At 42.3% G+C, this 21,416-nt stretch overlaps 1 protein-coding gene across 1 annotated transcript; it reads right to left on the reverse strand.

The window, feature by feature from the left end:
* Positions 1 to 335: 335 nt before the first annotated feature.
* LOC146799329 (uncharacterized) lies at positions 336 to 20,256 on the reverse strand. The gene is made up of 3 exons (XM_085626888.1): positions 20,198 to 20,256; positions 17,675 to 17,691; positions 336 to 1,207 (listed from the first exon to the last, which is right to left on the reverse strand). The coding sequence occupies exons 1-3, from the start codon at positions 20,205 to 20,207 to the stop codon at positions 608 to 610; spliced, it is 627 nt and encodes a 208-aa protein (XP_085483014.1). The 5' UTR covers positions 20,208 to 20,256; the 3' UTR covers positions 336 to 607.
* Between the last annotated feature and the right edge of the window lie 1,160 nt (positions 20,257 to 21,416).

Raw genomic sequence — 21,416 nt, forward strand, 5'->3', positions numbered from 1 at the left:
AGAAATTAAGGGAGTTACCTAAAAAAAGAGACAGAAGCCTAGCATGACCTATGCATTCTGGAGTATCTCTAAATCCTGTGATGGGAGAGAGAAAGCTGCATAACTGCATTTCTCTCAAATTCAAAGCATCTCTTTCCCAACAGATCAAACACAACCGCTGTGTGGATAAAAATCATCAGTCTGGATGTGGATTTGATGAGTCTTAGTTCTCAGGACTATAGAAAGGAAGTTAAGTCCATCCTGAAAAGTAATACCTCTCAATGTGTGCAATATGTTCCAGGAGCTCACAATGCAATTTGTTTCTCAAGTGGGCTTCATAATTGTAGATACAGTGGTTTTACAAATCAATGAAAATGTTTATTTTGGATGGAATGCACTGAACAAGTGCTAATTGATTCATACATTTATTTTAAAGTATACAGTGCAACTGTATCCATTTTTACAATGTCAAATCCTAAGATATAGATAGAGCTTGACTGCGTAGTTTTAAGGCTCTTTAATTGAAGAGATGTTTGTTGAATGCAGATGCTGTACAGCATGCCTTAATAGATGATGCCTCTTGCTTGCAGGATTCCTTTTCATGTTTCCTCAATAGAAACTGCCTGGGTTACTTTCCCTGCTTTTGTCCCTTGTCTTTACCCTGGCACTTTCCGTCATCTCCCTGTCCTTGACTCTCTTCATGACCCTGTCCTTGTTTTCCATATTCTTGACCCTTTCCCTTATCCTCTGCTTGGCCCTTTCCTAGTTTTTCTCCATCACCTTGCCACTGGTCTTGTGCTTTGCCGCCTTCTACTTGTTTTTCTTCAGCTTTTCCCTGACTAAATTCCTGGCCATATCCCTGGTGGTTTCCCTGACCTTTTCCTTGGTCTTTTCCTTGGTCATTTCCCAGGTCTTTTCCAAAATCTTTTCCCTGACCATATCCCTGGTCTTTTGGCTGGTCTTTTCCTTGACCATATCCCTGGCCTTTTCCTTGGTCCTGTGCTTCAACTTTTCCTTGTGCTACTCCGGAACATGTCCCTTGAGCTCCTTGTTTCCCATAGTCCTGGCCATGGCCTTGGCCTGATTCTTGGTCTTTTCCCTTGCCAGGACTGATTCCTTGTCCTTGCTGCTGGCCATAGCCTTTGTCTTGTGGTTTGTCTTGTGCTTGGTCTTGCTTTCGTTCATATTGGACTTTTTGAACTCTGCATGTTCCTTCACTTTCTGTTCCCTAGTGAGAAAAGAAAGAGAACAGGATGGAGAGATGGTCAGTTTTTGGTTCACTAAAATCGATCAAACTCTGTTTCATGTTAAGCACAGTTATTTAACAACCAGAAGAATCTACATTACACATGCACAATACACACAATCAACACACTTATGAGGTGATCAGTCAAGCAATGACATGCACAATACTGATCCTATGAAGAACAAGGATATCTGTCTCATTTGAATCACCCCAATTTCTGTACATTTCAGAAGTTCCAGTGCAAGGATTCTCAGATCCTTAGTCAGAATGATATTTTCCTATTGAGCTCTCTTTCTTGTAGTAAAAAGGTAATTTTTGATGCCTCTTTGTATAAACTGGTATTCGCATGGGGCATCTTGTAGTGGCACGGTAAGGCAGCTGCCCTCATTTGCCTTAATGCAGCACTGGCTCTGGATTTGGGAAGGGAACACCAAGTAAAAAACAGACCATTTTCACAGATCTATATGCAGCCTATGATATCACTTAAATTACATGAAATGTTTAGCTTTTTTGTTTTCAAGTTTTTAAAAAATGTTATACTCCCATAAAGAGGTTACATCGTTTTTAGAGGAGCAACTATTTTCCACGTTTTGTAACACCAAAAATGTTGCCATTGATGACACAATTGATGCCATCATCACAATACTGATCAATACTGATCCTATGAAGAACAAGGATATCTGTCTCATTTGAATCACCCCAATTTCTGTACATTTCAGCAGTTATAGTGCAAGGATTCTCAGATCCTTAGTCAGAATGATATTTTCCTATTGAGCTCCCTTTCTTGTAGTAAAAAGGTAATTTTTGATGCCTCTTTGTATAAACTGGTATTCGCATGGGGCATCTTGTAGTGGCACGGTAAGGCAGCTGCCCTCATTTGCCTTAATGCAGCACTGGCTCTGGATTTGGGAAGGGAACACCAAGTAAAAAACAGACCATTTTCACAGATCTATATGCAGCCTATGATATCACTTAAATTACATGAAATGTTTAGCTTTTTTGTTTTCAAGTTTTTAAAAAATGTCATACTCTCATAAAGAGGTTACATCGTTTTTAGAGGAGCAACTATTTTCCACGTTTTGTAACACCAAAAATGTTGCCATTGATGACACAATTGATGCCATCATCATCAATGAGTTCAAAAGTCACATATGACAACAGAGATCTCAGCAGAACATCTATGAAATCTGTGTCCTCAACTCTTCTGTTGTGCTCACAAGGGTGCAGAAGGGACATGTCATATCTTGCCATTCGCTCTAACAACACTTATTAAATAATAGAAAGGAGCTGTAACTGGTAGCCTCTTCTCTTTTTGCTATTTGTTAATTTTAATGTATCTAGAAACTAAGCCTAATAGAGTTTCCTGTCTATCCATCTCCATTGGAAGAATATTATGAATTTTACTTAAAGCTACTAAAGGTGCAAAGTGTTAGAGATGTAAAAAAAAAAAAATTAGAAGTTTACTCCGTTGAGGATCTTATTATTAAGATTGGTGAAAACTCGTGAATTTAGGGAATTCACTAAGATTATTAGGAATACACATGCAACTTCTTGACAGACTGATATTCATGTAAATAATGATAGACGATATATGTGATTTCTTGTTTACGAACATGAAAAGCAGTTCTGTATCCATTTTATATGTACAGTATACAGTTGCACAATATTTTTTTTTGTCTTTTGGTAAAATATTTTTCCCCTGTGAGAAGCCCTTTTAGATACACCCCTGCCATTTTCAGAAGTATTCCCCTCTTCCTATTCCCAGTGGTGGCATCTCTGCTATGACGGAGGAGATTGCCCACCCCGTGCCAGTCTCAAAACTTGAAAAATAAAACGAAAGTCAAACAGGTTTATTTTTCTGATTCTAAGGGTGGGCAAGTCATGGGTTTAGGGGCTATCGCAAGGGCAGTAACGAGAGGGGGTGGTGGGCACGGTGATCAGTGCGCATGATGGTTTGGCTGGCCATCTCAGGCAGGCCAAACTGACAGGCACACTGAGCTGTCTCCCAACCAGCTGTGATGCAGGGTTGGAGACAACAAAGCACAGGCTACCAGTCTCCATGGGAGTGCAAATTCATGCTGCTTAGGCCAATCCTGACGTTGCTTTCAAGCATGAGAGCAGCATCAGGATTGGCCACAGGGGAGTCTGGGAGCCTGTGCTGCAGTGAGGACACAGAGCAGAAGAGCGTGGGCAGCAGGTAAGTATTTTCTTTTTTCCCTAGTTTTTAAATTTTAAAATGTGTTCTTCATTGTCCATTTCCCTTTCCAACTCCCACCTCCCCTTGTGCATCAACCCCCCCACACCTTCCCGCCGCTCCACACGCAAATCAGCCGTTGCTGCCTATTCCCATCCTGGAATGGATTTACTTCTGCTCTTGTAAATCACTGACTTTTGTGAATTGCCACAATGAAGTACATTTGCGAATGATCCTGTCTTTGAAGGCTTTTCCACTCTGCATTTCCACATCTCATTTTTAGGAGAAGATTTACTCACTCGGAAAAGTATGTGTGCATCCTTTTTTTATGCCTATAAAACCAGTTCATGAATTACAAACACGGATTTACAAATAAAATTGCTGCTTTCATGTTTAAAGTGCACTTACATATTCAAATAGCTTTGTCAATTAGACCCTATGTATTCCAATAGAGGGAGTTTTAATTTCTGTTATGTTGTGTTACATTTTTGGGAATTTATGAAGCGCTCAAATTTGCTTATATCAGCTATGTTGGCTTCTGTAGGATCTGCACTAGTTTTTTGTTAAGTCATTTTAGTTTTCTGGAGATCATTGATATGGGGTGAGCAATACTGGCTGATTTGGGAAGAACATTATTGGTGATTGGGGAATAATCATTACAGCAATACTGGTTGGAGTATTGGCAATACTCGCGGATGGTGAGTTAGCAATACTGGCTGATGAGGGATGAACAATACTGGGTAAAGTATTGGCAATACTGATGGATGATAGATGAGTAATACTGGCTGATGAGGGACATGCAATACTGGCCAAAGCATTGCCAATACATGCAGATGGTGAATGAGCAATACTGGAGGATGGTAATGAACAATGCTGGCTGGAGTACTGGGAATGTTGCTGGCTGGTAGATGAGCAGTACTGGCTGATGAGGGATGACCAATACTATCTGGAATAATACAATACTGGCAGATGTAATATTGACAACACTGCTGGATGGTGTATGAGCAAGACTAGCAATGACACTCATGAGCAATGACAGTTGTTTTGGACTGGCAATACTAGCTGATGCAATGTGGCAGTACTAGATCTTTGAAAATAAGTAAAGGGTAGTGACCTTAGTTTTCACTGCCTTGTGCATTGGGAATTTAGCCGCAACAACTTTATTGCTCTGATGTAGGGAAATATTTTAGTAATACTAAGTGTGCCTTTCAGTCACAATGTACATTTCTGATTGCTTCATCATAGAGGTGTCTCTTCGCAAGTAATCTCTTTTGCTCAACAGGCTTATTCAGAGCTCTTATTGTGAGCAGTTATTTTGTAGTCCGGACTAATTTCTTACTTTAAATTTGTTTTAAGTGAGGACATTTGCTCTGCTCTATTCTTTCTTAATCCCCACTTATACACAGTTAAAGACCCCGATGAGGTTAACAGTGGCTGAAGGACAACTCCTGCATCTCATGTTAGTAGTTGCCATTTTACTGCTTTCCAGGGCTGTACATTCTCCCATCTTGCTACATTCAGCCTATTTACCCCTCAGAAATCTCGGAGCCATTTGATGAAGTGCAGTTACCGTGCTGCATATCAAACCTGATGATGAGAGCCTTAAATATTTTTCTGTTGCCCTAAACCCACGGTACTTGCCTTGAAAATGGGGGTGAAATTTCACAAGTTGAAGGATAAGTGCTGGCTTGGCTTGTGTTTTTAAGAAAAATCGAATATAATATTCACATTTTAGAAATTGTGTGTTTAATGTAAACTCCAGATCTTTGTCTATTGCCTTAACAGTCAAAGATAGGTTCACTGTTATTCTAACTCCAAAGATTCATGAGGAAATACTGTAGACAACTTCGAGCTCTCTTAACCACCACGTGAGGTCCTCTTCGGGCAATAGAAATTAAGGAGAACAAAAAATGCTTTAAAAGGTAAATAAGAGAAATACAAATAAACACTTAATAAACCACCCTGTGGCATCTACAGTGTGTTTTGAATGCACACAATGGGAAGCTATTTTGGTCGATAGTTGGACAAGCTACAAAAATGCAACTGATTATTGCATACCATATGAGAACTGGAAAACATATACTAACAGTCTTTATGCAAGTAATCCATTTGTTTTTACTATAAAAAAATAATCTTATTTGATTAGAAAAGCTTGAGCGTCTACAGTGGCAGGCCATAATGGAATTTCAATCGGTCTTAAAATCAGACACGGATCTTTGGAGTACACTGCTCCTAAATTTATTCTTAAACTTTTCTGGAATCAGCTAAGTTCCTCACTTATTCAAAGGGGCATTAATACATCTACTATACAAAGAAGGGCGATCTGATGATCTCAAAAACTATCCTCTAATTGCCCTCCTGAATGTTGAGGGAAAGCATTTTGGTAAATTTCTAATGAACAATCTGCATGCCTCGGCTGAAAATCAGAACTTACTCCCTCTCAATAAATCCGTGTTCTGGCCTAGCTGCTGTACACCAGACAATATTGTTGCAATTGCTTAATTGGTGGATAGTTGTGAGAAGGTGGCCTAGTATATGATGTCCACTAATTAGAGTGGGCACCTTGCACATATTCCAAACAACCCTTATGGTGATTTAAGAGGTCAAAGATAACCTTAGAAAGCTATCCAAGTGGTAGCTGTGGAGAGCAGCCTTCAGGCTTAGTTTTGAAGGAATGTTAAGCAGCTAGTTTTACCAGAACGCAACCTCATCGTATTGGTTAAATGAAAGGAGAACCACACAGTAGTTATAAAACTATCTATTTATTGTTATAACACACATTAAATACCTCACAGTATCTGTTATACGCGGATAAACACAAATCACAAAATACTGTAGCACAGAAACAAATGTAAGTAGCACTAATACACAGTGGGTTCCCAGTGGGAGACCAAACTAAATACTAAAATAGTGGTATAAGAACCACGACTCGAGTCAAGACAGAGTCTAGAGGTTGTAGAATCGCTGGGACCCCAAGGAACCATCCAAGGTGAGTAAGTAGAGCCCCAACGGAGAATGGGTGCTGTGTGAGAACACGACTGCCTGCTGCGTACAATTCAATGGGAGAGTCTCGGTTGCAGCTTTAAAGTTTAAGGACCCTTTTCAGTGGATTACGAAGAAACATATTTGGAACTTAGAAGGCTGGAGAGCCACCCGTCGATATCAAAGTACCAGAGTTACCTATCCCAGGAAATCCGGGTGCATGTGGTCGAAGTGGCGTCGGAAACTGCTGTCGTTCTCAATAGGAGCCTTCAAAGACATGCCACTGCTGGAAAGAAGAAAAGTGTCCGGTGGAACACACAGGTGGATAATTGATGGAAAGAACCTGAAAGCAGAGGGGACAGAGTCTGGGTCGCTCTACAGCTGCAGGGACCAGGAGATGTCGAGGATGACCAGGAGCCGGATACGAGCTGTCTCATGAAGGATGTCGAGTGCTAAGGGGTCGGTGTTCGGTGGGAGCACCAACAATCCTTGGGAGCAGCAGCCCACGAAGAAGGTCAAAGAAGGTTATGGTCTGGGGCAGCAAGGACCTGGGGACTCACCACATCAAGGGGAGACTGGGAAGGTCTGGAGCAGTGTTGTCCTTCAAGTGGACCCTCAGGCTGAATTCACAGGAGTTGCAAGAAGACCTCTAGCAGTTTCACAAAGTAACAGCTTGCAGGGCACAAAGTGCGAGGAGGCCAAAGTTTTTTGTAAAAAATGCGCTTAAAGGTTGGGGCTATCGATAGCCCAATGCACATGTTATGTTATGTTATGTTATGGGCAGCTCAATTTTTAAGGAACATAGGAATCCACGTCCTGTGTTGCTGCAGCCTGCAGAGTCTGCGGGAGCTCAGGATCTTTATGGTTCCTGCGAATGCAGGAGAGTTACTTCTTCACCCCAAGGGAGATAACTTCAGTTGTCCTTGATGCTCCACATGTCCTACATGGAGCCTGTATGGTGCACAGGCACAGACGATGCTTTGGACAGAGAGGGAGACGAAGTCGGGTCCAGTCAAAGTCCAGCAAAGTCCAGAGTGTCCAAACGGTCGAAGGTCAGTGGTTTCTTGTTCAGAATCTTGTCCAAATCGAATGTAGGGTCCTACAGCCAGGTAAGCCCTTACGTACCCTTGGGAGAGAGTTTGACAGATTCTGGGAACCCTCCCAGGGGAGGCTCAGGGCAGTGGAGAGGATAATCCCCTGTCTAGTTTTGCACCAGAGCAGCAGCCAACGGCTCCCAGGACTGGTTTAAACTGCACTATGCACAGGGACACCAAGTGTGCCCCTCGTGCAGACTTTCAGGCACTTTGAAACTCCACCCACCCATCCCCAATACACCAAATCCTGTCTGAGAGGTGGTCACACCTCCCTGTGACAGGATGCCTATTGTCCTGCCTTCCTCTGCTTGAGCTTTGCTCAGCAGCAGGAAGGCAGAAATGTGTCTCTGGTTGGCAGCAACCATTTTGAGTTGCCCGGGTTGAGAAGGCTGGTACCGGGAAGACCAGGGAAACCACGCAGCTTGCTGCAGAAGGGTGGAATCATACCTCCCACACCGGTTACTGGTGTGGAGGTATGATGCCAAGGTGTTTGATACCAAACACAACATGTTTTATTGCAGCCGTTTTCGAGATAGCATTTTACGCGAGCATATAATGCACCTCTACCTATGTGTCTGGCTGCGTCACCGACAATCCGGGAGACTGGTCTCCGAAGACTGCAGGGGTGCTCTGCTCAGGCAGGGGCACCCTCTCATGTAAAACCCAGCACCCTGCCTTCAGGATTGTCAAGGCCTGCTAGAGGGGTGACTGATAGGCCTAAAGTGTAGTGACCTATAGATATAGTAAACCTATATCCTTTGTAAGTGGTGCAATGACCAGATTACACAGGCTGCAATGGCAGACCTATAGTTCCATTTTGCATGGCTTCTCATGGGTGGTATAATAAATGCTGCAGCCCATGGGAGGCCTCTGGGGTACCTATGCCCTGGGTACATGTGTACCATATACTAGGGACTGACAAGGGTACCCCAGGATCCAATCTGGAGTGTACCTAACTACATAACACAACCAATTTAGGGAGAAAGCAGATAGACTGGGGTCCTGATTAGCAGGATCCCAGTCAGACTAGTCAAACACCCGCAAAACACTAGGCAAAAGTGGGGGCAACCATGCAGTCAGAACCTACCTTCCTACAATAGTTCATTAAAAAAAAGTCACGTTGTATGCAACCATGCCACATAGGTTATACAGAGGAGTTAAACACAGGAATTTATGGAATAAATTAGTAAAATGGGCAATTGTTCAACATTTTTACACTTTTTGATATCCCTACACGCGGGAACCTGGCTTAAAAGGCAGCTCATTGGGACGTCACTCACTCTGAAAATGCATGTTAGTACAATTGGTTAGCCACCCTCCTACTTTTTTCCTTATGTATATCAAATATAAACCAATATCTTGATAATGCAAACAGTCTTTCTCTGTAACTTGAGCATATGTCTACCACCATACTGTCAGCTTTTCTTTAACTCCTGCAGGGCTCCAATCTAAGCTATTACATCTACAAAATGAGAGCCTAGATGATGGTCTAAAAGTGAACGTGAACTGATGATAATCCATTAAAACAAAAAATATTAATGCAACTCAGATAACTTATCAGTTCTAAAACCGGATTTAGCATTGTGGCTGCAGACAAGATCATTGCAGACAATAACCTTCCTCCACTAACAGATGTCACATAGATTTCTCGGTCAGAGTGGAAGGCCTTGATTGAAAACCCTCATGAGTAATAGCAGACAGGAGGACCTTGACATTTTGCACTCAGATATAAATGTAGATTCATAAATCAAAACGTATATGAAATTTAAACAGGACTATTTCTTGTCTTCATTAGAGCTAACCAGCAAAAGAAAATGCCTAAGATGTTTGTTTATTATATATACTGATATGGCTGTTTGAGGGGACATGGAACCAACAGTGCTCAAAAGACAATCAATTTATTGAGAAATTGTCCAAATATTTGGGCTTTACTTATTTCATCTTCAACTATAAACATGATATGGTAGTATAATCTATATGTGGAATCATGTGCTTACAATGTATTTGTATCTTTAAATGTTATTAGGCTGGATTGCTGGCCATTACTCATTTATTAAATTTTTTATTGTTGTTAAGGTCAACTTGAATTTTATCTCTATGTTTTTATTATTGTAAATAAACTATTTGTTTCTACACAATACATTTGAATGAATGTATTCACAAGCTCAGCAACGCAACACAATCTGACTTTGCATGACATTGTGGATAGCTCTGTGAGAGTTTTAAAGGGCACTGGATACTTGGACGTCAACTGCTTTATACGTCATCTACCCCAGGCCAAGTCACACCAATCTCTATTTAATGCATAAAGATAGCGTGTCGTTACCACAGAGAGTCAGCAGAATTAACAAATTCGCAATTGTGAAAGAGGGGAAACTCCACTGGTGTTTGTGCTAGGTTACAGCCATTCTAAACTGAATAGATCAATTTTGTATTCGCTTTCTGGGTTTTTGGTCCCTCTGAACAACACAATTGGTAATTGGCAAATTGAATAAAAATGAATTGACATTTATATTTTAACACCTAGCGCACATGTTATGTAGAACTTTTTGATGGATTTGGCTCTGATAGCCTTGGCAGTATAAAGCTTTGCATGTATTATGCTTAATTATATTTACTAACAAGCACTGTGGCAAAAAGTCTGGAAAACATTTTACAGATTTTTTTTCTAAGGACTCCTATGCTAACAGATACTAAGGGATTAATGGATGAATCTAGTGGAATGAATTAGCTGTTTAGCAGTGAAGAGAGCACTAACTGAAATTTTCATCACTATATATATATATATATATATATATATATATATATATATATTACCTACTGGCGGTCGCCAGTAGGTAGTTATAGTTAGGACCCCTTTTCCATAGGAAAACCTCAACATTCTATTTTGAATAACTTTGGCGCCGGTCGACGAATCCTTGCAAATTTTTCAAAATAGGTGGGGCGCTACGCTCCGCTCCTACCCTGAAAGTCTCGGGGGGATTCGTCAAGCGGGGGCTGAGATAAAAGGGGGGTCCCAAAACGCGTTTTTCCCATGCATTTTTCCATAGGACCTTTAGACAGGGCTACAGCCCGAACGGCTGAACAGAATTACTAGAAATTTGGCAGAGAGGTAGTCCTCAGGTCAAGGAAGTGCCTTTTGTAGGTTTGGTGTAAATCTGTTCAGTAGATTCTGAGAAAATAGCCGTTAAATCAATATATATATCTGAGCCAGCTTACGGTGCGCTTACGGTACGCTTACCGTACGCGTACGGTGGCGTGCGCGAGCGCGATTCTGATTGGCTCTTAGATCTTAGTAAACATTCGAATCGGTCGAAACCAGGAAGCGGCGGCCGCCATTTTCTCTCTCGCACTCTGAGGGGGGAGCTGATAAACAAATGCCAAAAACATATAAAGGGGCTGTTTAGACAGCGCCCATGCACATAACCATGTTAGTTGAGTCTTCAAAGATCCCCCAAGGCAAAAAACGGTAAATTTTAATTTTTCGAAAATTTCGCCGATTACGCTTACCGTACGCTTACCGTACGCGTACGGTAAAAAATTATAAAAAAAAAAAAATTCCACACTCTCTCCACCCCGTGTGCAAATGTTGGCCGAAGGCCACCATTTGTGCATGGCTTATAAGAGCACAGCATTTCCCCAAAAAATTTCAACAGATTACCTATCACAAGGAAGCGCATAATATGTCCTCCATGTGCGCACGGTGTGCGAAGCGCATCGTGCGTACATGGCCCATCTAGCGTAACGTGGGCACGTCACTAACTGCGTAAAGTGGGTGCGCGGTGCGCGAAGCGCACCGCGTGCTCACTGTGCGCGCACGGTGCGCGAAGCGCACCGTGCGCGCACGGAACGAACTGCGTTAAGTGGGCGCGCACGCCACGAATGGCGTAAAGTAACTTAGCATTTAAAAAACCGTACAAATTCACTGAAAAAACCATAGGTTTCACACACGTTATAGTTAGGAATTAGCATTTAAAAAACCTTGCAAATTCACAGAAAAAACCATAGGTTTCACACATGTTATAGTTAGCGGAAATTTTACTGATAAAAAACCAATGAAATTCCCCCGTTATAGTTAGTGCAGGCAACTATAACTCACGCGACCGCAATCTTCTGCTGATGACATATGTGTCTTTATGAAAAAAAAATATTTGTAATATATGTATAGCTAAAAATGTATGGAAGAAGACATGGGCAAATAAGTGTCTGAATACAGTATTAGCATCAGCAGAGGATTGCGGTCGCGTGAGTTATAGTTGCCTGCACTAACTATAACGGGGGAATTTCATTGGTTTTTTATCAGTAAAATTTCCGCTAACTATAACATGTGTGAAACCTATGGTTTTTTCTGGGAATTTGCAAGGTTTTTTAAATGCTAATTCCTAACTATAACGTGTGTGAAACCTATGGTTTTTTCAGTGAATATATATATATATATATATATTCACTTAAAAAACCATAGGTTTCACACATGTTATAGTTAGGTGGATATTTCACTTATAAAAAACCAATGAAATTCTCCCGTTATAGTTAGTTCAGATAACTATAACTCGCGCGCCCGCAATCCACTGCACATGACGTCACATATTACATCACTCATGACATGGTCAGTGGCATCACTCATGACATCACTGATGACATCATCCTTGTGATAGAGTGGCGGTCGCGCGAGTTATAGTTATCTGAACTAACTATAACGGGGAAATTTCATTGGATTTTTATGAGTGAAATATCCACCTAACTATAACATGTGTGAAACCTATGGTTTTTTAAGTGAATATATATATATATATATTAAGTCTGAACCTGTAAGAATGGTGTGACTCAAGGGACATGTCTGCAATGCAAAATAAATGGCACAAATAAAAAACAAAGGCCTAATAGTTAAAAGGTTCTCAGAAGTCCCTCAAAATTCTGTGATGATATACTTTTAATTAAATGAATGGGATTTTGGCGGACATTGTAAAAATCTGCCGTGGTATCTACTCTTCTGGAGTCCCATTTATGGTGACCACCATCTTCCAAGTCATTAGAGATACTGATGCCTGTTCACATACTACTTTTTGTAGTGTGTTTGATAGTACTACATTGGTACCACTCACACACTACAAAATCCTATTAAATTACCCACAGGTGAAGACCTGCACCTCTGGCTCTCTGATCTTTTCTATGCGGTAGTCTCTGTCAATGTGGCAAAAATCTCTGAACATGGGAAGTGGTTGGAAAATGGGCAATATCAGCTCCTCAACAGGAGGGCTTTTAGAAAAATGTAAAGCGTGATTTAGGCTGATACATGCTAATACAAACACAAACCCACAAAAGAGTAAGACCATTACCATTCACAAACTTCACTTCTAAATGTACTAAACCACAAAAGAGCAGAAAGCAGGTTGGTTTATATATGTTTCAACCCAACCTTGAGTAAGTCTAGTACTTCAAATCACCAATCACTGGTTCTGTAACACACTCCATAGAAACCAATGGAGGCAGGGGCTTACAAATAGCGACCTGTGGGAAATAATGTTAAACTAATTAAATTGTTTTTTTCTTTTAATTAAATAAATAATTTAGTATGTCCAGACCGGCGAAACGTGAGCAGGGGCTTGTAACTCTGTTTGAAATACAACAGTTAAAGGGAATGTCCATTGACTTTGGGCAGGTTATTGGGGATCCATTGGGGGGACGGCGGGGTCCCCCCGTTGGGATTCGCAAGCCAAATCGTCCGTGACAGATACTTCAGCTATTTTGAGGTATGGGGTAGTTGGGGGATATTGGGGAATCTTTGTTTTATGTTTGCACTGTGTTTGTGTCACACATGGTTCTTATTTGTACACTGGCTCAAGGCTGTCCCAAACTTCGACGTTCAAAGACCCTTAGATGGCGAGTCTTATGGATAGGGTGTGACTCCACATGGTAGATCTCCGAATAGTGAGTTGGAATGTCAGAGAGGCTCATGATAAAGTCAAGAGAGGGGCCTTACTCCAACAGGCTAAACGGCACCGAGCGGACGTTCTGATGCTTCAGGAGACACACTTACTGGGTACAAAAGCACTGTGTCTCCTCCGCTTTGGTTATGGCCAAGTGTTTCATTCTGCCTTCACAAGGGGGTGGCCTGGAGTTGCAGAGTAAGGGGAGATTGTAATAAAGTAATGGACTTGGCGGTGGACAGATGGAGATCAGGGGGACACCCCACAGTCCACCACAGTACTAAACTGAGCTCCTTAGATACGGGACTGGGATGGGTAGATGTTTGCTGGCGGTTGCATGGAACGGAACATATTTTTCGACTTCTCATGACTCGTACTCCCGTCTTGACAATTTTTTTGTGCCCTTAAGAGCCGTCGGTAGGGTGAGGGCTGCGGAGATGCTCCCAAGGGGCTTATCCGACCATTCTCCAGTGGTTCTGATGGTGCAGTTGGGTCCTGAGAAACCGCCCTTTCGTTGGCGTCTCTCCTCATGGCATCTCCAGGACAAGAAATACCTGGAGCACAAGGGGCAGGCAATTGAACAATATTTACATACAAATGTGGGGACGGTGGCCAAGGCCGCAATGTTGTGGGAGGCCATGAAACCCACTCTGCGGGGAGTGGACATTTCCGTCTGCGCAGCAGCACGTTGCACCCGGCGGGAGGCTCTGCTGCGGTCGGAGGCCCACCTAATGGAACTAGAGCAGAGTAGTAGGGGGGAGGGAGGGAGGTAACTTGGTGCGTCAACAGTTGGCGCTGGCATGATAAACCTATGCAGATACCCGGATAGAGGAGGCCTGCCTTGCGTGGCTTCCATCCTGTAGCAGAATTGACCAATGGGGCAACAAGTCCAGTAAATTGCTGCATTGGCTATGCTAAGGGACCCTGCAGCCCCAGGTTCTACCAAGTATACCATGTCCTGATGGACGGGTCCTGAGTAACCCCTCCCTCACAGCTGGAAGTTTTGCACAGTATTTTGCAAAGCTTTATACCCCTAGGGAATGCCTGCTGGAAGATGCGATCTATCGCTTTCTAGACGACCTACCACCCGCACCCTTTCTGATGACGTGCGAGCAGACCTGGAACTTCCGTTTACTGAGGAGGAGATATGCACTGCATTGGGGAATTGAATTTGGGTAAGGCGCTGGGTCCAAATGGGTTCCCCAGCGAATTTTTCAAGAATTACTTATCCCAGATGGGGGCGCACTATCACTAAGTCATCGAAGAAGCGAGAGGCTGGGGATGTCTGCTGCGGGATTGGAGGCATGCGGAAGTGGTCGTATTCAATAAACCAGGTCGGCCTCCGGACCAGCATGTCTCATATCGTCCCATTTCACTTTCAAATGTTGAGGCTAAAATACTGGCTAAACTATTGGACAATCGCCTCCAATCCCATATAACTACGTTGACTCATCCAGATCAGGAGGACTTTATTCCTCAACGGGCCATGAGCCACAACATCCAGTGGGCGCATAATACCATAGCTGCCATCCAGGGGAGAGGAGTGCCGGCTGCCCTTTTGCTGGCGGACATGGATAGGACATTTGACTCCCTCAGCTGGGTATACCTATTTGCGCTTGATCGTCTTAATATAGGCCAGCGATTCTTGGCATATCTAAAACTGTTATATACGTATCTCACAGCATGGGTGCGGGTGGCGGGATCTATATCCTCTACATTTTCCGTAGGCAGAAGCACTCGACAGGGTTGTCCTCTGTCGCCATATCCATTTGCGCTAGCGATGTAGCCGTTGGCGGCGTGGGTACAAATTGACACGCAGGTGGTGGGATTTGAGTGGGACCATGGGCTCTCGGACCGCATAGCCTTATATGCGGATGATGTCCTCTTTTTCTTAACAGACATAAATAGGACAAAGCCACGGCTCCTCTGCATCATGCACATTTTTGGTGAATCTTCAGGACTGTATATGAACCTGAGTAAATCCAAGCTGTGGTTGCTGGGGGGAACGGTAGACCTGGGGTCTTGGGCTATGGCAGTACGGGCATTGACAGAGGGCGTGAAATATCTGGGAGTTTTCCTCTAAGATCTGCCGAGAGTAGCGTGGGACAGAAATATAGGTCCAATCTGGACGCGGTCAAGGGAGGTAATGAAAACCTGGTCACACATGTCCCTCTCTATATATGGCAGATCGGCTATTTTTAAATGGTGCCATGGCAGCGCCTGGTCTATAAATTACAGAATCATCCATATCCGATGCCCCCTTCGTAGTTTCGCCAGGCTAATGTGGCGCTGGGACATTTCCTGTGGGCAGGGGGGCTTCCAGGGTGGCGCTGCGGACTGGCTTTCAGTCAACATATTGCGGGGGTTGGCCACATCAGATACTTAATCATACTACTTGGCCTCGCATCTCCTGGTTCTAAATCAATGGTGGTATGGACACCAAGAAGATTCCGCCTCTGCAGTGGAGCGGAGGTGTATGGGGGAGTCCACCTTGCATACCATTCTGTACTCTGCATCGCTACGTAATTCCCTACCATCGGCCACTCAGGTGGTGTTTCGAGTGTGGAAACCATCCCTCTGTAAGATGAGGTGGTGGAACAGGCTGACCAGGGAGGCCCCGCTGTGAAATAATGGCCATCTACCGCAGCTGGCAGCGCTAGCTGGATTTCAGGGATGGGACAATATAGGAATTTCCACATTAGGGGATGTAATGCTCAAATCTTTTCAAGATCTTCAGCGAGAGTACCATATGCCAAGAACTCAGTTCTATAAATACCTCCAATTTCGTCATGCTATTTATCCGAGTATATCGGGGTTGGAGGCTTTCCCTGAATTCAGTCCGATTGAGGCCAAGATTGGGCGACCTGCAAGATCATAAGATATCAAAAATATATCAATCCTTGGTGACCCATAGCTCCACTATGCTGGATAACCTCAGAGGGACATGGGTTGGGGATGTGGGCAAACTGGATGGAGATGACTGGATGGACGCACTGGCCTTCCCTAGAGGAGCAGCAATATCGATGAGATTGCATCTCCTTCAATTTGAATACCTTCATCGGGTTTATTACACTAGGCTCATGCTCTGGAGGGCATGTCTGGTGGCATCCCCGATGTGCCTGGCTGTGGATGAGAAGAGGGGTCCCTAATGCATACCATTTGGCACTGTACAGCGCTCATGACATTCTGGAGAGGAGTGTTGGCCTGTTTGGTGGAGGTGTTGGGGTGGGAGCTCCCCTCCTCACCAAGATTGACAATTCTGCATCTCATGGAGGGTATAGGCGGTAACATATATAAGAGGCATTTACTACTACTAGGGCTGACCTTGGCCAAAAGAGATATAGCAAGCCTGTCAAAGGCGACGGCCCCTCCATCTCTCTTGGCATTGGAAAATGGGTTGGACTTTTGTATGGGATTAGAGATTCCGATATTTAGGGCCAGGGACTGCCCGCAAAAACACCCCAAAATCTGGTGAAAAATGGGCAGATTACCGAGGCCTGGAATTGGACCCTGTGACCCCAGTGGACGCATCTGTATCTGCCTTGATCTGTGAGCCACTGGGGTAAGGGACTGGATATAGAGTACAGGAATGGATTCACTGGGATGGGTGATGTAGTGACAACCGAAATGCAGCGATGGGTTAGTGTGACGGGGGGGCGTTTTAGGGTGTTTCTGTTATATTGTCTTTTATGATTTTAATGATAATAATGTATAAGCTTACTGTCAAAGACATTGACCTGCAATGTTTAATGTGGCATGTGTTTCCTGGGTTAAGGAGCACTGCACTCTATATGACTTTTTGACATAATAACATTTGTTTAAAAAAAACAAAAAAAATTTAGTGCTAAAAATATGAAAAATGGTTGATGTAATGTTCTATTAATTTTTCATTACATCACAACAACAAAAAATTAAAATGCTGGTTAGGTTAGGAGTTTTTAATTAATAACCTTCATTAATTTTCCCCTTCCTTTCATCAAAGAGATCTCCGCCCCGTGGCAGAGAGCTCAAAATATATATGGAAAGTTATTAGTAGGAACGTACACTCTCTGATCTCAGGGGAGGAGACATTCAACTCTATATTTAGGTATAAGTCAGTAGTTGAAAGTGATGTCAAAATCTACTCTCCTTTTGCGTTATATTACACATTATATGGTAAACTAGCATCCTTTGAATCTTTTCAAATTTTCATGAAATTAATTCTTCCACCAAATTTTCCCCATCTTAGAAAGTATACTATACAATGTCTTACCTGCTTCTGCTTTTGTGCTGTAAATTAAAAAAACAATGTCACATTGAATTAATATTTGAATTGAGGTTGGGTTTTTAACAAAATTATATTTATGAAACATATATACAAATTATGGTTTTCTTCTGCCAATAGACAGTGGTACAACTGCTAGATGATGATACTGTAGTGTTTCAATTGAGCTATTTATTTTAATTAAAGAATAAAGGAATTTTTTTTATCAAATACAGGAAATATACTTTGGGACTAGGGATTCATTAATGCGTGGAGAATGAGTATAAATACAGTTTGTCAAATAGTTTTTTTTACACCAGTGAAATGTTTTCCATATAAATACATCCTCTGACTTACAATGCTATGAAACATGGGGGTTCTAGATTCTCTGTATGTTTGCACACTTCCTTATACATATAGACATATGGATAGTTGTGTATAGTTAATGCAAATGATTGTGAATACCAACAAAGCTATGACTTTACGAATGTTGGCCTCATTTTTATCCCAATCTTGTCTGACTTTCCTCTAGGGACACACATCCCTCCTCCCCTAGACATCAAAGACTGACTGCAGAAACATTTTCAAAAGTGGCAGAAGATCCTCATTTATAAGTTACATCTCCATATGCAAAACTGTGGCAACCAAAGCATTGTAAATCAGGATTGCATTTACCCCACATTTCCTGCTTTTCCATCAATAAATGTGACTTTCTAATAAACTAGATTGTAATCAGGTCATTTTCATGTCTTTTTTCCTGTTAGAAAGTTTTTGATTCTTTGTTCATTTTCTAACTATTTAGAAATAAATCGAGATTACATGAAGACTGAATGAGTAGGTGGGAAAAGGTGGGCAGGTTAAAGGCACAAGAAAGAAGGACATACGCATGAAACATCTCCTCACCACATAATGAGACCTCTAAAGTGTGTCACTTTGAACAGAGATTTCCCCTGTCCCCGTTCTTTATCAGAACACTCATCAACAAGATGTGAGCAGTTGAGGTCAGGGTTTGAAGCATTTCAATATGTAAACTGATAGTTGTAAGAACATTTCAACAATTGGGCATCAGATTTTAACACGCTAAAATGTACACCATGACTAATGCATGGCGTGAGTCTGGGAGAAACATTTGATTAAACCAATGCCTTCTCACATAAAGGCTGATCTATCTTATTTGTAAGCTATCTACCAACGATGTCAACAAGAATATTTATGTTAATTTAATTTTACGTAATGTATCATATGTATTGATGCTTTAATTCTGACACAGGTGCTCTGCACTGCTAATTAACACCTTTTCATAATTATGTTTACTGCTGGTTGGATAGGTTAGCTGGGAGTGCTGTGACATCACAAAGGAGTTGCCCTCTGTGTGCTGTCATTGGTCCCTTCAGGTAGTGAGCTACAATCAGACATTATACAGTCATAGTAGTTTATTACTGAGGCACCTGCAATTACTGTATCTTAGCCCTAATGAGTCCCTGGAGAGAATACTCCATAGGCATTTACGGAATGGAGCTCAGAGGCTGATGCTTGCCATTAACTCAGGTAAGCTTTAATGAGGGTATGTCCATAATTCATGGGGCACCAGTATTAAACCTACTGGCTACAAAGAGTCTCACCAGTGGGGCCAATCTACTTGACTTTCAATTTGTGGATTATTTAAGCAACTTTGACACTGACATTTGTGATATATAAATAGTGGAAATTGAGTGGATGTGGGGTTCAAATATAATTGCTGGTGATACTGAGTCAATTACATCACATTCCAAAGCCAGAATCACATAATACATAATACAATGAGTTCGCAGATGCAATGTGATGGGGCATTGGCAAGAATGCACCTTTGCATCCCGGTGTTTATTTACACATTTGCAACTTGATTTTTTTAATTGTCTAAGGGAAATTGTTCCAATAAAATGTTGATCCTTTCCTATATGTCATATTGCTTAAGCAGGTGGCATACTGAGCTGTTGGACTGAACACACATTGGTCTTTTGCACAGTGTGGTTGGAAGATCAATGATCACTTATCATTCGATCTACATGGCCCGTGTTAAAGTCTTTGATTGTTCCGCTATTTTTGTGATCTGACTGTCTTCCCGCAATTGTGTAAGAATAAAATTAAAGTTGAACTAACTTGTGAGAACAACAGAAAATCAGGTTAGTGCACTGAAGTGCACATAGGCTGAAGGCTCACCAGTGTAAATGAACATTCATGTTGATACTGCGTTAGCACACATCTACATAATCTTGCACTAGCACCCTGTTTCTATGATTGTATTGCAGATGAATTAAATATAGTTAGGATATTGCTGGATTCTGATAATATAATGCTTGTTAAATTAGCTTGTGAATATTTTGTAACACTGCTATTTTTTTATGTATCGATTTTGTAATGTTTTATTATGGTGTGTAACTAATTAGAGCTAATGTGGTTTATTTAAATTGACAATAAACTATTAAAGGCCTCAAAGAATTTACAGTGTGAGATTGTGATCAGAAGCTGAAATTAAGAGCAGCAATCACTTACATTGGTCCATGGCTTGGGTGGTTGTAGTCCTGTGTCACCAAAGAAGAAACAAAGGTCTGTGAAGGAACGAAAGTTCATTAAGGAAACTAAAATAAGGAAGAGGAAACTTGATCTTTGCACTTTGGCGATCTGTCAATTACTAATAACATAACGTGCATTACCTTATCATACTCATTGACATTTATATGAACGTGCAGAGAAAATTCAGTTTAGTGGCTGAATTATCAGCTCAAGAATCAGGAAACCAGAACTCATATTCCAGAAAATCATCTTAATCAAAGTCTGAGAACCTGGGCAGACCCTCTCACATCTTGTCCTATTATTTGGGTACAAGCACCTAACTACTTTTACTAGACTCCATACAACAGGTGAGCGTCTGTGATGTTACTAAGAGCTCTCTGAAACCATCTGCCCACCACATGGGGCCAAAGGTAAGAAGATAATGTCCTTCATGCTACTAAGGATATGAGCTCTCCTGAGTATGGAAAAGTTGGCAAATGGAGTTTAGATCAAGGAAAGACAATTTCTGCAATTATGGGACCTGGACTTTATTTTCGGCAAAGGGCTGCAGTCGTGGACTTTGTCAGAGGAGATGACAAGCCCTTAGATTGATAGATGACAAGATGCAACAAGACGCGCACCGTTAGAAGGGAAGGGGGAGTGCGGACCGGGCTCTCTCCAGGTTCTATTGAAGAGGTGAAAATATTAAAGGAACAACAATATTGCTATATTTAACTACTGTGGCAGCAAGTTGACCGCATCTGTTTTCACATCTATATAAGTAAACAAATGGCAAGAAAAATAATAGCAACCTAACCAGGGCCTGAAAAGGTTAAGCTCACAGCAGAGTGTTGCCCAGCAGTTGCATTCTCCCTTTTCCTTCCATCCCTACGAAATTGGGGGGCGATTACGATGGCTTGCGGACATTGTAGTGGGGATTGGTACCGCCCACCTGTAAGGCGGCAGTCCTGTACCCCATATTACGATTCGACCGCCATGACGGTCGCATCCAGCAATTTAACATTGCGGCGGGTGCTGCTGGCTGCAGCACCCGCTGCACTGCTAAACGGCCATGTCGTGTATTTCCCTGCACAATGTGGCAGGTACCACGCGGTGCCTGCCACCTTCTGCATGGAAATGGTACCCCCCAGTGCACAACTACCTCCCCCCAACACAAGGGGGGCCCACATTGGGCCCCTGACACCAATCCCTACCAGCC

The sequence above is a fragment of the Triturus cristatus genome, chromosome 9 (genome assembly GCF_964204655.1).
Source record: "Triturus cristatus chromosome 9, aTriCri1.1, whole genome shotgun sequence".
In the NCBI taxonomy this organism is placed as follows: domain Eukaryota; kingdom Metazoa; phylum Chordata; class Amphibia; order Caudata; family Salamandridae; genus Triturus; species Triturus cristatus.